Source organism: Candoia aspera, chromosome 1 (assembly GCF_035149785.1).
Source record: "Candoia aspera isolate rCanAsp1 chromosome 1, rCanAsp1.hap2, whole genome shotgun sequence".
NCBI classification, from domain to species: Eukaryota; Metazoa; Chordata; class Lepidosauria; order Squamata; family Boidae; genus Candoia; species Candoia aspera.
The window spans coordinates 40,553,814-40,574,506 of record NC_086153.1 but is presented as its reverse complement, the minus strand read 5'-3'; the positions used below and the strand labels follow the sequence as shown (position 1 = coordinate 40,574,506).

Genomic DNA, 20,693 nt, shown 5'->3' with positions numbered 1-20,693 from the left:
TGGCACGCGGGAGTCCAATTCAGCACTGTGCCTGGGTTCTTGGCGCGTCGGGTGTCCCCCACCCCTTTGGTTTTGAGGAGGTCCGTTAAGGGGAGGGCTATCTCAGCGAACCCCCGGGCGAAGGACCTGTAGAAATTCGCGAATCCCAGGAAGCTCTGTAGTTGCCGTCTGTTGCGGGGCCACTCCCAGTTTAGCACCGCTTCGACTTTTGCGGGGTCCATTTCGATGCCGTCCCCGGAGATTCGATACCCCAAATAGTCTAGGCGCTCTTTGTGAAACTCGCACTTTGTAGGCTTTGCATAGAGCTGCGCCCTTCTGAGCTTGTCGAGGACTTGCCTGACTAAGGTTACGTGTTCCTCGTGTGTTTTTGTGTAAATGAGGACGTCGTCGATGTAGACCAGGACCCCTTTAAACAGATGTTCATGCAGTACCTCATTGATGAGCTGCATGAACACCCCAGGGGCCCCCGCGAGTCCGAAGGGCAGTACCTTGTACTGGAAAGCGCCTAGGGGGCAGTTAAACGCCGTCTTCCATTCGTCCCCCTCCCTGATTCGGATGCGATAGTACGCCTCGCGAAGGTCCAATTTGGAAAAGACTTTGCCCGTGGACAGGTGGGCGAGCATGTCCTTCACCAGGGGTAAGGGGTATTTGTTGGACAGGGTAGCCGCGTTTAGGCCCCGGTAGTCGGTGCAGAGCCGTAGGGTCCCGTCTTTCTTCTCCCGGAATAAGACGGGGGCTCCGACCGGTGAGCATGCTGGCTCTATGAATCCCCTGTCTAGGTTTTTATCGATGAACTCCCGGAGGGTTGCCATCTCCTTCGGGGTCATCGAATAGATCTTTGGTCTAGGTAGGGGGACGTCGGGCAGTAGGTCGATCCGGCAATCCGTCTTGCGGTGGGGGGGTAGTTGGTCTGCCTCTGCCTCTCCGAAGACCTCGGAGAAGTCGGCGTATTGTTCTGGTAGGTCTGCTGTGGTAGCGGCGTTGTCTTGTGTGGTCGCCTCCGCTCGTCCTACCGTGGGGTTGCTTTTGCCAGCTGGTACTGGTGCTCGATACTCGCCGTCGCCGAATGTGAAGGTGCGGGTCGCCCAGTTGATCCGCGGGTTGTTTTTCGCGAGCCATGGCATCCCCAGGACTGCAATGGGCCGTCCGATGGGCGTGACTACGAACGATGTGCGCTCGGTGTGAGTGCCCATTTGCAGGGTGACCGGCTCGGTTTGTAGCGTGGCTGGTTTCCCTCCCGCTGTAGAGCCGTCCAGCTGGTGGAATGCCAGCGGCGTGGGGAGGGGGAAGCAGCGGAGGTCGAGTTTGGCGACTAGGTCGGGGTGGATGAGGTTTTTTGAGCACCCCGAGTCCACTAGTGCCGCGGCCGTGGTGGCTCCGTTGCCGGCAGAGAGTTGAATTGCTGCCAATATTACGGAGCTTTTGTCGTTTCGTTGAGGTGGTCCGCGTTGCTGTCCCACCGCCTGCCTCGCCACGCGTCTCAGGGCAAGCGGGGAGCATTTCCCGCCGGCTGGTCGGGGTCGGTATTGTCCTCTTCTCCCCAGTAAGCGTCCCAGCCCTCTTCCGGTGTCGCTGTGGCCACGGTCATTCGGCGGTGAGGGGGCGGCCCCGGGTTGGGTGGTTTGGGGCTAATTTTCGGGGCGGGCTTGGGCGCGCTGGTCGGCGGTCGGTTGGCGAAGCAATCCGCCGTCTTGTGCCCTAATTTGCCACACCTCCCGCAGGGCTCCCGGTTGAACTTCTTTTTTGGGTATATGGGGCCGGCCATCCCCCCGTGTGGTGCGGGTACCTTTTTCCCGACGTAGTTTGTGTCTTCCGTGGTTGTCATAAGGAAGGTGCGGTGCGCGTGTTCGGCTTTCCCCGCGAGGTGGATCCACCCGTGTAACGTTTCTGGGTCGTCGCGGTAGGGGGCCCATTGGAGAACGTCGCGGTTGAGCCCCCTTTTGAAGATTTCCAGCAGGGTGGTCTCAGACCAGTCGCAGACCTTTCCCGCGAGGGCTTTGAACTCCAGGGCGTAGTCAGGGACCGTGCGTGTGCCCTGTTTAAGTCTCTGGAGTGCGCTTTTCGCCCGTACTTTAGCTAGGGGGTCTTCGAAGTAGTTTTTCATCTCTTTGATGAAAGCAAGGAAGGTGGCGAGGGCGGGGGAGCTGGACTCGTACAGTTGGACGTACCAGTCCGCCGCCCTGTCTTGGAGTTTGATCGCCACGGCGGCGATCTTGTCGGCCTCGGAGTCATAGGAGTGTCCGTGCCTCCCCATGAACTCCCTAGCGTTGGTAACGAAAAACGAGAGTTTTGAGGGGGTCCCATCGAAGAAGATGGGGAAGTCCTTTGGGGCCCGGGCGTTTTGCGCGGCCCCGCCTCTCGCTTCCCGGGGTGTGGTGTCGGCCGCCTGTGCCGTCTGCTGGCTCTCCGCTGGCCCGTGTGGGTTCGGTGCTTCGCTCGGGGTGTGGGCTTGTGCGGGGACGTCGTTGGGTGGCGCGGGGGGCATAAGCGCCTGGAGCATGGTCCGGAGTTCCGTCAGCTGAGCCCGCATGGCCGCGAGTTCAGCTCGTGCCTCCTCGTCCACAGCCCGCGCCGCCGCTGGGGCCGGTTCCGTTGGCGCGTCCTCGGGGGTGGGTTGCCGGTGGGGTTCATCGTCTCTCCGCCGCGGGTCCGCTTCCTCCTCCGTCTGATGGGTGTCTCCGTCGTCCTCCTCCGTGTCGAGCACCGTGGGGCTGTCGCTCCACGCCCGTTGCTGGGGTGCGATGTGGGGCGCGGGGTCCTCCGCTGGTTTCGGAAGTCGTGCTGCTCCCTCCCGTGGTCGGGTTGCCTCCGTCGCCATCTCCCCTTGGGGTTGGAGCTGAGGCTCGGGTCGGGTGGGGTGGGCGTCCATGGCTCCGGGAGTCCGCGGTGCCTCTGGCCTCGGTCGGTCCTCCTCTGTCTCTTGCCGCGCGGCTCGCCCTCCTTGCCCGCGCCGTTCCGGCCTCATCTTGCTGGTCTTCTCGCCGTCTACTCCTCCCGCGGCTCGTTGTCGTCCGGTGGGGCTCGGCGAGGCTGAGTTTATCACTCTCAGCTTTATGTCATGCGCTGCCTACCTCTGAATAACGTTCAGACGCTGGTTTGCAAATCAGGTTCTGGTTTATTTCAGGGCAGGTACAACGTTGGTAGAAAAAAGCTGAGAGTGACAGGAGCGCGCCGGTGCGGGGTTTAAATACCCCGCGCCGGTCAGCGCCCCCTCGCTCACGGTCACGTCACCCCCCTTTGTCCCATGCGTTGCCCTGCCATTGGTTGAGGGTTTCCAGGATCGCCCATCCTCAGGTTTCCATTCTTCTGCTGATTGCTTTCAGCTGGGCGATCCCCGTTGTATTGCCGCTGATGGCTTGGGTGGCTCCGTGATTCGTTTAGCTATTGTTTGTTAGCCGTTAGTCGTTGTGGGTTGATGGCTACTTAACTTGTGCCCCTTCACTTATTTCCTTGTCATTGTCATGAGTGCCATTGCGCTGATGACTTTAGCTCAACGGCACTCATGACACCCATCCTGAGACTGACGGTTCTACTGAGATTTTGAACTCCACTCTTGAACAATTTCTTAGAGCATACATTAACTACCATCAGGACGATTGGGTGGAGTTATTACCTTTTGCTGAAGTGGCTTACAACAATGCCGTCCATCAAAGTACTGGACAAACCCCTTTTCGTGTGGTTTCTGGTCACGACTTTGTTCCCATCCCTGAACTGCCACAACCCCCTTCCCAAACATGTTCTGCATCTGACTGGGCTGTTAAGCTGTCTGATTCCTGGCTGGTGATTCAACAAGCTTTGGCTGATGCCCAAGCTGCTTACAAGTTCCAAGCCGATAAGCATCATTCCTTACAACACGACTTCAAGGTTGGGGATCAGGTGTATCTATCTACTAAATTTATCAAGTCACCACAACCCTCTAAAAAACTCGCTCCCAAGTTCATTGGTCCTTTCCCTATTGTTGATCTTATCAATCCAGTTACTGTTAAATTGGACCTGCCTCACAATTTGAAACATTTGCATCCTGTTTTCCATTGCAGTTTGCTTAAGCCTATGCACCACTCCTCATGCTGGCATCCTCAACCTCCTCCTCCTGCTCCAATCATGATTGACGGCCAACAACACTTTGAAGTCAAGGATATTGTTGATTCTCGCAAGCTTCGAGGCACCCTTCAGTATCTGGTCCGATGGAAACACTTTCCTCATCCTGAATGGGTGTCTGCCCGTCATGTTAATGCTCCTGATTTAGTCCGCCATTTCCACCTTGCTTACCCTTTGAAGCCTGCTGCTTAATGTGTTCTTTCTTTTGGGGGGGCAGTATGTCATGTTCACTGTTTCAATGTAGTTTATACATCGTAACGTTTCACATGCCATGGCGCTGGCATGCGTTTTTGTTTGGGAGGGAGCTGCTGTGAAACCTTGTACCAAGCTCTGTATCTGAATTCATTACAATGGAATGTGTTTGGGTTATGTTTTCTGTTCAAGGACTTTTCCCGCAGACCATCAGAAACCGTTAGGAGCACCTGGGATTGTGAACTTGAGAAGATTCTACAGGGGGAGGGATTTCATTTGCACCGAGAGTTTTTAGTTTGAATTTGGCGCGCTTTCATCATTCTCAGCTTTCTTTGTGATCCTGCACACTATTTAATAAATCAGATATCTTTGAATTCCTGCTCATGAGTCTGATAGTGTTTTAGAATAGGCAACCATTACACAGAGGGCATTTAGTGATCAGGCCAATTATCTATCTTGTCTCATAATTCCATAGTAAGACTAAGGTCTCAACAATATTGTCAGCTGTAATTGTCAGAGACTCTCCTAGAGATTCAGGAATTCCACATCTCTTTAATACCATATCATTTTATCAGGTCCTCCACCTCTGCAGTGGGGGAAATAATGTCAGGAAGTTGTTGACACTGACAACAAGGCTATATTTCTAACAAGACGGTTAAACAAACTTAGGACTACACAGTGTAGCACTCTCTGATAGCATTCAATGCATGTTGGCAGATTCAATTGCATTATAGCCCATACTCTAGCCCAGGGGTCCCCAACCCCCAGGCCATGGCCCGGTACCAGTCTGTGGCCTGTTAAGAACCAGGCCACACAGCAGGAGGTGAGTGGTGGGCGAGCAAGTGAATTTACAGCCTGAGTATTTACAGCCGCTCCCCATTGCTTGCATTACTGCCTGAGCTCCATCTCCTGTCAGAGAAAGCAAGCCCATTGGCTGCTATCTCCAAACCGCGCGAAGAAAAAAGAATAAAAGGTCAGGAAAAAGAGGAAGTGCTTGAATCATCCCGAAACCATCCACCCTACCCAGTCCATGGAAAAATTGTCTTCCATGAAACCGGTCCCTGGCGCCAAAAAGGTTGGGAACTGCTGCTCTATCCAATATATATAAACATATAATTCTTCCTGCCCCTTTTCAGCCAGTCTCTGCAACCAGCAGCATGTAGGAGCTAACCTTGAGCAATGCCAATGCTGGGCTCTCTGTTTTTGTTTTCCTAATGATGAACATTTTGGTAGTTAATAAATATAAGTGAAAGCAGTGATTAATTCATTGGTACATGTTTATGCCTACTAATCATGGATATTAAAGTGATCTGTGAACAGATTTCAGTTCAAAAACATGCAAATGTGAGTAGATTAATAGGTACCGCTTTGGCGGGCAGGTAACGGCGTTCCGTGTAGTCATGCTGGCCACATGACCACGGAACTCTCTACGGACAAACGCCGGCTCTTCAGCTTTGAAACAGAGATGAGCACCGCCCCCTAGAGTCAGACACAACTGGACTTAATGTCAAGGGAAACCTTTACCTTTACCTAGAATGTTAGCAACTGGGAAATAGTATCTTCAATAGTTAGACACACAAATTATCTAAGTCAGCCTTTCTCAACCTTTTGACCCTGGAGGAACCCTTGAAATATTTTTCAGGCCTCAGGGAACCCCTGCACGTTCAGGCTTAAATACAGACCAGAAGTTACAAAATGATTATATTTGTTTCGTGTGTAGGCCTGTATATATGCATTAACAATGTTCTTAAACTAAAAGTAAAGAAACTTACCTCTTTAATGTGAAGTTGCCCAAATTTGAAATAATTTTTTTTTTAATCCTTTAAAGCGGTTAAAACATACAAAAAAGAAATCCCCAAAATAATGAGAGTTCAACCAAGAGAATCAATATTTCTGTACTGGAGAAAGCCTCTTTAAATTCAATAATTCAAAAACAAAAAGGTGATTCTAGAAGTGGGGTGGTTGAAGTTAATGTCCATTTTTCAGCTTCAATGCAGCTTGGAAGAGATGGCAGTCCCACCTCTCAGCTGATCACTCACTGTTTGGTCGCTGGAACACTGTTTCGCAATCCTCTGGCAAGGAGCAGCTGTCCAGAGGGCACAGGGAATAATTCCTTGAATTCTCCTTCCTCCAGAGAATATTTTGGGGCTCCAAGGACCTGCCTGAGCTACCAAAAAAACACACCACGTTGTTAGTTCTAACCCCGGAGTTCAGTAGGACTCATCACTCCACCATTTTCCCTCCACCAGAAGTCCGGTACTATATACTATTTCTGAGCTTAGCGAATTAAAATATCAGATTTTTTTTCAAAAATAAGAAGGGATCCACTAGCATTAGTCAAATATAAAGCCTGCTCTTTTGAACAGAAATTGTTAATTACGTATACTGTAGATGAAATGTACAGTGTGAGCAGATCAAATCCCATAGGTGTGTAGGTGGTTTTTAGAGCACCAACTTAAATTTATGCCAAACTGTGATATTTTCTGAGCAGGGACTAAAAGTTGGCAGGTTCAAGACCATTATCAATCTCTCTGCTAATTGTGAGTTTGACTAGCTTTTGGAACTTTTCTTCCTTACTCTTCAAGTCTTTTTCACTATGGAATGCAGGAAAACAAAATGATCAGTCAAGGGAGCAAAGCACGCCACTTTGCTAATTGCACTGGAAAACATTTGTGCAGGGCTTTAATTGGATATACCATCATTGGAAGTTTTTTAACATCCACACTGACAAACTATTCCCTGCTTTTTTTTTTTTGTGGTGAGGAATGAACATCTGGATGGGTTGGAGTGGTAGGTAAATGCTACGGAAATTGCTCTTTTTTTTTTAGCAGTATTAGATCAAAGGTTGTGCCTATCTTATGTTTGTCCGGGTAGGCTCTGACATCAGTTTCACATGATGCAAAATCTCACAAGTGGAAAAAGTACCTGATAATTAATCATACTAATCATGTTCTTTAGAAGGAGACCTTCCAAATTTTGAAATGCAACTTCTGGGATCCACTGCTAACGGCCATGCTGGAAAGAGTTTCTGTGAAACCACAATTTCCTCACCCTGTCTCTAGAAGAAACTAGATGTGTTTTAGAAAGTTGCCTTGGATCAGATTATTTATTCCTCTAAGCCAGTGTTTCTCAACCTTAGCAACTTCCAGATGTATGGACTTCAACTCCCAGAATTCTAGGAGCTGAAGTCCACACATCTGAAAGCTGCTGAAGTTGAGAAACACTGCTCTAGGCAAATTCTCTGCTATGGCAGAAAGCAGCTTCCAGGCCCTCAGGCACAGAAAATAGTTTCTTTTTCCTGTTTCCTCACCTGTTCTTTTTAAGCAGAGATGCTGGGGACTGGTCCTGAGCTTTCCTACATGCTAAGCATGCCTTCTGTGATGGTCCCTATGTTTTAGAGCTTGCCAGACTCTGAGTAACACCAACCACCATCTGCCATAGATAAATGTCTATTTGGTATGTTTATATCCCTTTATTTCTTACCAAACAAAAATCAAGGTGTTATACTGGATTCCTATGCAGAGCCTCTAAGCACTAACTCAGAACTACTTAGCTATAGCAAGGTGGCTGTATCATATGCCTTCAGTCTTTATTTCTGTCCCTGAGGACTATGCATAATTTTTATTGCATGATTTATCCCATTGAAACAGTATGTTTAGTATTGTCACGTGATAAATGTGAATTTTCTTATTCTCTTACACAACAGACATTATTGTGATAGTTAACTAATTAATCAATGCAGGTTTATAGACAGCTTTAAGTTTCCATCAGATTTATACATCCTTTGAGATGCGAACCAATGCACCATGATTATTTGTCTTGCTTTGTTTTTTTCCAATAATTTTATTAAAGATTATATTATACAAGTAAAACTTATACAACTGCAAAATAGAGAAATAAATTTTAAAAAATTAAAATTAAAAAAGTACAGAAAAAGAAAATTAGGGGAAAGAGGAAAAGAAAAAAGAAAAATAGAAGAAGAAACCTCCATTCTCAGCAACCTTAACAGCTTATCACTGTCTCTTAAAATATAACCAAACATCATTCCATACCTCACCCCAATTTCTATAAATCCATCTCCAGAACCTCATCTCTCCCTATTAAACAGCAAAAGTCCAGTAAGGATTATCAGAAATAACCACATAAATATTAAAAATTATATATATTACACCCAATCTAAATCCTTCCTTTCCATTTAAACAATTCCCCCCTATTTTCTCTCTTCAAATAATCAAAGTTCAGTCCCACTCAAAAAAACAATTAAGCATTACCAGAAATAACCATCATCGAAGCAAATAGTCATCATCATCCAGTTTTAATACAGAAGCCGTTAAACCTCCCCCAAAATAGAAACCCATTATTTTAACTTTGATCAAATACAACAATTCTGAATTCTTTCTTCTCTCTGCAAACAATCTTTAAATTCCTCAGAAAAAGTTCTAGCATCTGCTTTCTCATACTGTATCCGTCTCTTCTCTCAAAGTTCTTATCATCATCTTGGTCAGGTCTCCTTTGTACTTGTAAATCTAGTATAAGGAAATAATCCACATTGCTCATCTGATTTGTTATTTGTATATCTTTTTCATTTTTTGAGTCATCATCTTTCATTTGTAAATCCAACATTTCCATTGCTTTCTTGTAAATTATAATTTTTAATTCCACCTGTAAATCAGTTTCAGTTTTATTCAATGGGGCTTGTTCCTCTTCAATAACACCTTCTGATTTTACTATAGAGTTAAAGAGTTCAAAAACCTCCTGCACCCACAGATCAAATGGTTCTTTTAAGGTAGCCATCTGGTGCCCTCTAGTGTCCAATCGTCAAAGTCATGTTATCAGTTTCAGATAACAAAATGAACTTTCCCCTGACAGAGGATCCTTTCAATCAACTTCAAAGTCTTAAATCAAGTTGATCGAGCCCTTAATACATTTAAAACTGTCTAAAGCCATCAAGAATCATCCTTTTGCTGTATATTCCAAAAAATACAAATCTTTATAGTTAACCTTTAAAAAATTGAAAGCAACTCACCTGGTAATTTAAATAAAACTTGCCAGTTGAAGGTTCTCAATCTTTAAAGAAAGCCAAAGGAAAAAAATTAAGTCCAAAGTGATTAAGAGATGAGTCCAGTTGAACTTAGAGTCCATATAGGCAACATTAGCACGATGGAATCCTGCAACTCCCAGCCGATTACAAGCTGACTGCAAAAATGAAGTTCCTGCTGTCTGCTTGCAAAAAACAGCTGTACAGAGTACATGTGGGTAATCTGACAAAATCTCTTTAACTCCAGAGAGATTCCAGCAGCCCGAACCCTGCATCTGGGTGTCATTTCACTCACAATGTGTTCCTCTCTTTTAGAGGCATGTCAATTTGCCATTATGGCTCACCAGAAGTTTTTTGTCTTGCTTTGGAAGTGGGTCATGTCGTGAAGATAGTAAAGTGACCCCTTTGTGCAGATCATGTCATTAAAAAACTGTATTCTGTATGTAACTGTATTCTGTATGCAACTGTTCTTAGTCTTTGTTATCTGAAAGCATAGATTTTAATTTCTCTTTTTAAAAACCACAACAGATTATCCTGTTACAACTGGAACAGTATTTTGTACATGCAGGTGGAAGAATGCTGTCCATAACTGATTCAGCATCCTAACTTTTGAACTGAGGGGGCTTTAGGGACCCAATGGTTGGCTTAAGATCCTCCAGAGTTTAAGGCAACTATTGTAACCCTTAAATCCTAAAAATCCAAAAACATGAGTCTGGAAATTTAGGCCACATCCACTGTGAAGTTCTGGGGACCATGAATAAGTTATTGGAGGCTATTAGAAGGTTGTGGGTAAGCGTTTTCCCCGTTTTTTCCCCTTTCCATTGATTGAGGATCAATTTCCCCATATTGCACTATAGCAAAACATGGTTTGTTTAATTATGGCTTCACGTGATGATGAATTTAGCCATTGTTTTCATAAAACTTGTTTACATTGTATGTTTATGAAGCAGCTGTAACCTATTCATCAAAACATAACACAGCATAATGGATGGACCCTAAGACCACTCTTCTGAAGATGGTTCATGTTTCCCTCAAGATTAACATATGGATGCTTCACTGATCTTCACAGGTAGATAAACTTTATCACATTATTTAAAAAGCCTAAAGACCTGGCCCCCCCTCACAGTGAGGACTGACTGCAATTTTTCCTGGACAGAGATAACTTAGCCTTAGTTACCCATGCTTTGGTAATGTGGGTTATTGCAGTAAGTGCTCTCTGGGGCTGCCTTTGAAGGTTGTCCAAAAGCTTTGCTGTTATTGAATCTAGATTCCATCTCATCTCAGTTCAAATGGTTGTTTGCTTACCTTCCAGAACGTCACAGCATGAGACTAAGATACAAGCTTAACAACCTTCCCTCATACGAATCAGACTCTACAGTGGTCTCTTACTTTTGCTTCCCTTACTATCTCGTGAGACAGAGAGCAAACAGGGAGAAAGCCCTCTCTGGCAGCATCGCTATCCATGCAGAGGGCAAGGGGCGAACAGCAAAATGACTCTCATGATACAAGCCCCACACCTTTTGTATGTGTGTTGCGAGGTTTTACGTGTGTATGGAATAAGTGGAGTTTGCATGATAACGTTTGTCTTCTTCATTCTGACAAAACCGTCACATTCTAGTAACATTTCTGCTCAAAAGCACCTGATCTGTGAAGTCGAATGACCTCCCCAGGGAGGCTTCATACATACATACATACATACATACCATCACACTATTACTTGTCAGGGTAAGGAACATTATGCAAAGGGCAAAAAAGGAGAAAAAAACAGTAACCAACAGAATTAAAGGCATGAGATAATAAAAAGAAAAGGAAACACCATCAAAGCTATTTACTCCGTCATCATTCCCTATATCTCATCATACCTTTTTATCCTTTTAAACCATCTGTGCTTTCACTGCATCCCTACACTGACTCATACACTGCCTTTGTATGTTAAACTTCTCCCCTCTCTCTTTCTGAGGATCTCATTGATTCTGCCCAACTACAACTTTCTCTGTCTTCCCCCTCTTCTTGATTAATTCCCCCTCTTCCTTCTTATTCTTTTTGCAGTTTGATTCTCATTCATTCTCTATACATAACCAAACCATCTCAAATACTGTTCTGTATTGGTTACTGTTACATGCAGTCCACATTCATTCAGCACCCATTCCTTCTTGACCATATTTCTTCTTTTAACACACACACTTCTTAAGTACCCTATTTCCACTGCATCCAATTTACTTTTATGTTCCTCCTGACATATTCAACTCTCCCTTCCATATATGAAGTGGTGACAGACACCCTATTATCTACAGCTATTTCTGCTTCTTTCAGCAAGTATCTGTTCCTTACAATAGACCACATACTATCCACTACATTTCTACAAGCATTGCACATCTTAAAATTTCTCCATTTCCCCATCCTCAGTAAAGATTATACCAAGGCACAAAAACACACCTACTTTTTCTAATTTTTTTACCATTTATGCATAACTTGCAACAATTCACCCCATCTTCCCTGTCAAACACAACTACCTTGGTCTTTGATGTATTAATTTTCGGATCCATACTCTTCACTGCATTATAGTCTAACATGCTGCAAACCATTAAGGTTTTCCACCAACAACACAGCATCTAAACACAAGAACATGTATGTCCCCAGCCAACACACTATAAGCAGTCCTTATCCACATATCCATGCCTTAGTCCCTACTCAGTATCAAAAGATTTGATAAGCATTCCATTTATTTTCATGCATGCTTCACTTCTATCATATGATGCTTCATTGCATTCAGCAAGCAATTTTCAGCTCCGTGCTCATACAAAACATTGTTTTTCTGGAATCTCAGTGCCAGTTACTTATTTTCCCTAGCTTTTAAATCTTTTAACTCTTTTGCACCTGTTAATTTTTTAGTGGCATTTTGTTGTGTCCTGTACTTCTGTTTCATTATGATTTAAATGTTACTGTATAATTTTAGGTATTGCAAGGTATACAACAGTTTAGTCAACAAACTTCAATTCTCCTCTACGCAAAGTATATTCACTTTGCCCCATGAGCTGGCTCATAACACTGTTATGAGTTTGGTCAGCTTGATTGCTGTGAAACAGCCTATCACTAGGCAACTAATGGATGGTCAGGGATTAAACAAAGAATATGAATGTTCCTTAATGGCTAGAAAACTCTTTCCCATGCCTTTGGGGTGGGAAATGACACTGTTGGGCTAGTGAGAGGGGCAGGAAAGAGATAATTTTAGAAAGTCTGGATGTGGACAAAGGGAGTTTTGAGATGAAGTTAGTTAAAAGTGAAGCCATGTTTTTTGTTGTAATTCTTTTTCAGGAATTAAAGCAAGATAGGTCGCTATATCGCTTCTTTTTAGGAGTTTGTTTGTTTCCATGAGAACATAAGAAGAGTTCTGCCCTAGTTAGTCCAAATCTCCTGCTTTCTGATAAAACAGCCAAGAGCGAGTCTTCACAGTGATGATTCCTGATGACATCCATGCTTTAGTGAATGTCGCTATTCTCGATTTTCTTCGAGTCAAGGAGTCGAGATGGGGGACTTACATACTGGCACTTAAGAGAAGGTTAGCAATGTTATTCCAGTAGGTTAGATTTAGTCATTGCCCTGTCTGATGTCATTCACAGTCAGAAAAAGTGGCCAGAGGCTTCTTCCATTTCCATATGTACACCTAGGGACAGTGTTCTTGTTGGCATTTTTTTCTTCTGCTTTTGGCCATAAAGTTATTAAGATTACTATGGTAACAAGTCACTCTAGCTGAGTCAGAAGGCCAAACTTAAGTATCCTTAGTTTTAGGTATGAAAAGGCATTACCATATAAGGTAAATGCTCCTGATTTGCCTGGAGGGCAGCTTGCCTGGGCTTGTTAGGTTTCTGTTTCCGTTTTCTACACAGCCTCTCTTCCCAGCCCTCTCTGAGCGCGTGTGAATGCACAGCTTGAAAATATGTTTTTGTGCTTTCTGTAAATAAGTTTATTTTTATAGAAATGCCTGGTGTGTGATTTTTCTGATCTCTCGGGCCAAACGCTTTCTAGCACTCTGCCAACAGTTCTTAATTCGCCATGTTACCAGCCAAGAATTTGGGCCTGTGGAACCGATCCATGGGCCGCATTGTGAGAACATGTTTACAATAACTTTCTTTTTATTTTGGAATGTACTGCAGGTGATGGTTGCTAATGCGGGGTAGATGTGGAAAATTGAGTGGTTTAGTGAATGGGGTTAGATAGGGCTTGAGATGTTTTTCCTAATCTTAGCAACATCCAGATATGTAGCTTTTAACTCCCAGAACTACCTGCAATGGCCATGCTAGCTGGGAAATTCTGGATGATGAAGTCAACGTATTTGCCAAGGTTGGAAACACTAAAGACCCATGCTCATATCTCCTTCTTAGTCATGAAGATGACAAGGTGATGCTGAGCCAATCATTTTATAGCCTGGTTGTTGAGAGATCCCTGTTGGATCGATATTAAAATTTTAAAAAATTGTGAGCTGAATGATGAAACTGCATCTTAGAGATTTTGACTAAACAGCATTTCCCAACCTGAGGGCTCCCAGATGTATTATCTTGTGTTACCATTCTCTTGTGTATGCTATAATGATTCTGCCCATTCTGCCAGGCCACCTAGAAAGGACCTGCTTAGCATTCTTCTGTTCACTATGTAATTTTACACTGCCTAGAGCTGCCTGATGGGGCAGTGTAAAATTAAAAAAAAATGTTGGGACTACACCTATAAATTGATGTGTTAGATTACTATTCTCACCCTGGCCCCCACCTGCTACTCTGGAAGGTATCACTTTGGAGGACAGCTGCATTAGATTTTCTGATTAACAATGAAGGTTCCTAAGTGACCTATCTCACAGCCTGATTTTATCACACAGTGCTGTTACGAAAATAAATATGTTCGAGTTGGCATAAAATATGAAAAGTTAGTGTTCAAAAATAGAACAACTTTGCTAACATCAATTCCATTTTGCTGATATGGCTATCTACAGAATTTTAAATTGACATTGATAGATATTTTCCTGATCACATAGCTTACAACCCATTGTTCAATTTTTTAAAAGTGCTTCCAAATACATTTAATTTTATATGACCCCCATCTCCACCTAAGCAATAGGAGGTGAGAATTGTAGGAGCAATTTGTCACTCAAAGTCAAGAATGATTTCTAAAACATTTACCAATAGAAAGTGCAAAAAATAATCCCGTGCCTCTGGGGATGATGGTGGTGGTGATGGGACCCTGGATCATAGTCAGTTATTAGTATATCTCGATTATTTACATCGTCGCTCAAGCCAGGGAGGCACTTTGCAAAATCCGTGGACGTTTCTCGGCGCTGCAGGCTCTTTGGAGAGGAGCCCTCAGCGTTCCGTAGCTACAGTGTTTGGCATCGCTCCTCCTTTCTCCTCTCAAACGAGCCGGAGCTGGTGGGGCTGCCTCGCTATTTTTCTGCTTTCTGCGCGTGTTTGGAAAAGTGGTGCCTGAGGCCGGGGAAGGGGAAGGGGAAGGGAGGGTGGAGGGATCTGAAGGAAAGTAAAGCGCGATCCCACTCCCACCCTCGCTCTGAAAGGAAGTCTGGGCCTTCCCCTCTTCCTCCTCCCCTCGGAAAGCGACGGAGCGGGGAGGGGGAGAGGAGGGCTTACCCGGCACATGCGAAGCAGTTTGGATTCTAAGGGGAGGGGGAGGAGGAGGAGGAGGAGCTGGACGAAAGTGGTGCCCGTCTCGGTGCGGGTTTTGCTGCTCTAAGTTCCTCTTCCAGGCGCGCTGCTGCTGCTGGTCTTATGAAAGACTGTGTCATCGCGCCTAACTGGGGCGAGAGCAGGGGAGGAAAATCCCTGCCAGCCAAATTTGGCACTGGAGGAGGAGGAGGAGGAGGACTTCGACCACGGCGAGGGACAGAAGAAATGCCATCTTCAGTGATTTGTGGCGCCTGCTGAAACAGGCGACCCAGCCAAGCCCTGCTGCCAGGCGCAGTCCAACGCTACCCAACTCCGGACTGGCTGAGCTCGAAATGCCACCGAAGGAGCGTCGCCTTTCCCGGCTCGGCGCGTGAACGGCCCCAGTCCTCGCTCTCCCCCCCCCCCCCCCGCCGCTTTTTCCCTGCTTGGCTCTCCCTTTCTCTAAAATGACGAGCGGCTCGGAAACCTCATCATGGCCAACGGGACGGGGGCGGCGGCGACAGTCATGCTGAAGTGCGTGGTGATCGGCGACGGAGCGGTGGGCAAAACTTGCCTGCTCATGAGCTATGCCAACGACGCGTTCCCGGAGGAGTACGTGCCCACAGTCTTTGACCATTACGCAGGTAAGGGGGACGAACAAACGTGCCTGGTTTGCAAGAGCTGACTAAGTGTCTCACTACCACCTTTTCTCGTACCCCTCCCCCCCCCCATTGCTTCTCCCCGGTCGTCTCGCTCGCTCCCGCCCCGTAGCAGGAAAAGCAGCAAAGCAGGAACTTCAGCAAAAACTTTGCTTCCCCCCCACCACCACCGCTCCGCGTTTTCCTCTCTCCCCCTTTCCTTTCTCATTTCTCTCGATCTGCCGCCCTTCAGCTGTCAGCCTTCCCCAACGGGGAGCTTTCCAGATGTGTAGCAGTCGAGTTTTGAGCGTATATGGGGGGCAGCGAGTTAGGGAAAGTCAAGCTGGAATTTATAATCGTTTGAATCGGTTTTTGCTACCGGGACACTTTGTGGCTGCTCCCTCGAAAAGGCTTATTTACAGTGTCCCCCCAATTCCTCCCCCCCCCCGGGCTTTCTTCTCTCTGCATGTTTGACGCCTTAGTTATGGCAGGTGGGAAAGGAAAGGGAAAAGGCTTTCAACTGTACTCAGGTTTGTTGTGAACCAGAAATATCCCGGGCCCCTTGCCCCCATGACAAACTGCCTGGAAAAGAGACTAAAGTGGTAATGGTGGTGGCAGAAAAAATCTTTAGTCATGCTAAGTTGGATTTTGACATATTATGACAAAAATCTTTATGAGCATGAGGGGAAAATATTTCTTTAGGACCCCCCCCACCCCCACCCCCACCCCTCTGCAATCTGTTGGAATAGTTTGACCCCGTTGAGAGTACATGCATGTAAAGGGGTCAGAGAAACATGTGCGCTCAGGACATCTTTACTGAGATCTTTAATATTTTTCAGTGCTGTGACATTGAAAAAGCATTTATGTTCTCTTTCATGCCATCACAGAAGCTAGCAGCGTTTGTATATTTTTGTATTTTCAATGCCTGACACACACTGCCCATTTTGCCCCTGAATCTTGGTGAGTGATTGAAACTGCTCCTTTGCTTCTCCTCTTCTAGAGAGAAGAGGCCAAATATGCAGGCTCCCCTTCCCCACTTCATTCTCTCTTTCTTTTTGCAGTCAGTGTGACAGTTGGGGGCAAGCAATACCTTCTCGGACTATATGACACTGCCGGACAGGTAAGTACCTTTCAAATCTGGTAGAGCCAGACAAGGGTTGTGTTGAAGAAAAAATAAGTCCAGCTTAGAGTGTGTTCTAAAGCTTTAGTTGTTTTTATGCTCACTTGCACATGTTGAATTATTCAAAGATTCTGTTTGTTGAGAAGCCTCAATACAGCAGCTTGTACTAATCGCCTCATTTGCTGTCTTGCTACAGAGCTTTCAGAATGAACCTGCTTCCCCTTGTTTTCCCTGCACAGCCCCAATTAAAAGACATTATAAACAGCTCTGTAAATGTGATGATCCAACTCTGGCCTTACAGTGAAAACTGTTACTGTATGCACTGTACATTTTTGGTTCCCAATGCCTGGGCTGACTTAGGGGCTATGGGCCCCTAAGTAATATCCTCTCAGTAAATTAACCTAGTCTTGGCCAAAATGTTTTAAATGAAGACATTCATAGTCATGATGCTACTAAGATCAAAAAGATTTAGTCGAAATATACTTGGAAACTGGTTATGCAGTCCATGACTCACTTCCTTAATAACTGCACATCTGAGAAGCATCAAATACAATTTTTAAAAAGAATTCTGCCTCATCACGTACAAAGTCTGCCTTAATCTGCCTTCTCTAATCTGGGTGAGTCAGGTGCATTTCTGTTAGATTCCCAACTTCCATAATTCCTCAGCCAGCATAGCTGTATGAATGTTGAGGTCCCAACACATTGGAAAAGCACCACCTTTGAGAGGACTATTACAAACCTTTACCTTATGTCCCACAGTGGCCAGTCAATAGCAGGATTTAAGTATTTAGTCTTCTTCCACTCATATTTCCATAGATTGGTACTGAGAGGCAAGCTGCTTCTAGTTCAATGTCTAGTAAACATTGAGAAGTTTACTACTTTTTAAAGCCATTTAAGACAAATCCTGATGGCTTATGTGCTGTGTGCAAATTAATTCACTGTACTTTCTGTAAATAGATTGAGAATGTTTGAATACACAGAATCAGGCCTGTAGCCTGAATTTTTATGCCAGCAGCAAGACTTCAAAGATTTATATGAAGGTCTGTCTAATACATGAATTGTGACAATATATGGTTTGGGCAATAAGATTTTATTCTTAAAGACAGAAAGAATCAAAGTATACGTTACGTAGAACTGGGCATTTGGCTAGTAGCTCAGTAGCAATGAAAATATTAATAGGGTAATTTAATCTGTTATTTAAAGTTCTAGCATATGTTGCGATCATACTATCAACCTTTCTCTAGAGCCATTCATACTGCAAATGCTTTGTTTTAACAGCTAAAGCATTAAATGAACATCTAAAAAAATAGCAGGGCCTTTGGGAAAATTGCAAGAACCCAGCCTTTAATTAGAAAGTCCATTAGAATTATATAAAACCTTTCAAATCCCCTTTTTTACAGGGATGGCAGCAGAGTCGTAATAATCCACATAAAACTTCCCAAATGACAATTAGAGATTTGCAGTGCTGGATTTGTATTTGTTTTTGATGCTCTTAGGGGCCTAGTGGCTCAAGAAAGCAATACAACACAATGGTGGAATATCTATCTGGAATGCTTATAGCTGCAATAGCTATTGATTTAGGATTTCATATTGGGTTCTTCAAGTAGCTGGTATACTTGGTAGCAGGCATAAAACACAATAAAGACTCCTGTGGCATCTTAAAAATGAAGACTCTTATTGTGATATATCTCAGCAGGTAGAAGCACCTGGCTGATCTTCTCTGGGTTCAGAAACTAAGCATGTTTGGGTTGGATTAATACTTTAATGGGAGAATACCAAAGAATTCTCAGCACTTATAGGCTTACTGGGAAATAAAAACAAAATACCCAACATCCTGGAAGAAGGCAATGTATTTTTGCCAAGAAAATTCCATTGACACGTCCATATAAAGACAAGGAGTTAAACTTGAATTGAGGGCATCTTTATTTTACTTTGTCACTATGGCATATAATGAGGGGGAAAACTTACATGCTATAATAAACGTCTTAGTCTTAAAGATGCTGCAAGTTTTGTTTTGCTGCAGTGACTAAAATGGTAACTGATGTTTCAGGATGAGAATCACCAGCTAAAAAGATTTTGAATAATAATCAGACAATATTTTATTAATTTATTTCACCCAATAAACATCTTATAACCAATGAACACAAGGCAGGCTACCTAATAAATAAATTCTAATAACATCTGTAGAATGCAATAAAACAGAAATTATATATTAAATGTGATAAGCATCTCCAAAGGGCTGAAAAAATAACTCCAGCTGGGTGATAAGATTATTCTAAATTTTACTTTTAAAATCTAGACTGAAATAGTCCTTCTTTTTTTTCATTTAATCATGTCTGATTCTTGGAGACTGCCTGGACAAGTCCCTGTAGATAGTATGGCCAATAGCCATGTTGTAGCATACTGTGTAGTACTTTATCTTTGTAGTCCGTCTTTGAATTCTAAAGCAGTTCCAACATACTGTAAAATAAACCAGACTACTTAATTCCACATTACAGATAGGAACAGGTAGCGACCTAGACTTGAGAAAATATTGCTTGTATAATGCATCCCCACTGAACCCAGGGCAGAAAGATTAATTAGAGAATTATGAACCATTTCACAACTAAGCCAGAGCTGATTCTAAAATTTCCTTTTTATGTTTTATCGATACATGAGAGGTGTAAAAGAATATTTTGTGGGTTTTGGAGGATAAACCGATGAGTATTTATATATTCATAGCATATTCTAAGGTCCTGGGAGTTGCATGTATAATAACAGGTAATTTGACATGAGTAATTATGCTGCTAAGGAAAGTATATTGTAAGTTTAAAAGCTTGAAGTTGGTTGTCTTGCAAAAAAAAGGAAATCTAAACCATCAAGATCGAACAGTCTGATCTGTAAAATCACAAGTCAGTCTTTTGATGACCAAGGCTTCCTGTACAATTCTGGACTGCAGCTCAGAAGCTCCCAGCCACTAATTTGTCATAAGATTTTATTGGCTTGAGGCCAGGTGACCTTTTCATAGCGTCTTTGTGGACTTCTCTTACTAACTCTGCTTGTTTTCATGACAAAATTAGGGATTTTTCAGCATCAACTCATGTAGTGAGGAAATAGAAATATTTACCCTTAATTGCATGCTTTGGGGAAGTAGTTGTTCCCTTTAGGGTATCACTAGACATCCTGTGATCCGTTGGGTCATTGTTTCAGAGATATTTCCTTACCAGATTCCTCAATGCCTTCAACAGTGACAGAACTTCTAATGTACTGCCTTCACTGGAAAAGTTCTTAAAAATTCAGGGAGATATTCAGAGATATAACTGCCTTGAAAATAGCCCATGTCATTCATATTGAACTGTTTAGCACAAAGATCAGGAGTTGACCACAGGAAATGTTTTATGACATTTTGTATTATGTCATAAAATGGTTTATGATAATTTTTATATCATAATATGGTTTATAAAATTGGCCAAATTTCAATTCCACGGGAGTCATGGGTCCTGGATTTTGGACGCATTCTGTAAATTAGCCCATTTGAGGTACTTGGTTCAAAAACTGTTGACCTAGGACACACTGTTTTGCCCAGTTAAAAGTTACAAACAAACAGACATGAGTTTTAGTAGTATATAGATATCAGACTTCATCGGACCTTCTGCTAAAGCTACTCTGTGATGCATACGTGGGCCAAACTTTCCAACCTGATGACCTCTGGATGCCATAGACTACAAATTGAGGAAGGTTGTAAGCTGAAGGACTCATAACATGTTGAGTATGCTGTTACTCTTAACTACAAGACAGTCAAGACAGAGGAAACTTGTTAATGCTTAAGATAGAGACTAGGAACTTATGGCCCTTCAGTAATTCATAAATATTTGTTGACATGAGTGTGCGTAATAAACAGGAACCTGAACAGTTTGTGAGGCAGATGCATGTATCATAGCAAGCCATAATGTAATTTATTTGATTTTGGCTTAGTGCAA

General features: G+C 43.9%; 1 protein-coding gene across 2 annotated transcripts in view; it reads left to right on the top strand.

The window, feature by feature from the left end:
- Window positions 1-15,010: 15,010 nt before the first annotated feature.
- Window positions 15,011-20,693, top strand: part of RHOQ (ras homolog family member Q) — a 36,848-nt gene continuing 31,165 nt past the window's right edge. For both annotated transcript variants that reach the window (XM_063302745.1, XM_063302737.1), the window contains exons 1-2: window positions 15,011-15,620; window positions 16,676-16,734. In XM_063302745.1, coding sequence (XP_063158815.1) covers window positions 15,470-15,620; window positions 16,676-16,734 — 210 coding nt within the window. In that variant the 5' untranslated portion in view covers window positions 15,011-15,469. The remainder of the gene's footprint in view (window positions 15,621-16,675; window positions 16,735-20,693) is intronic.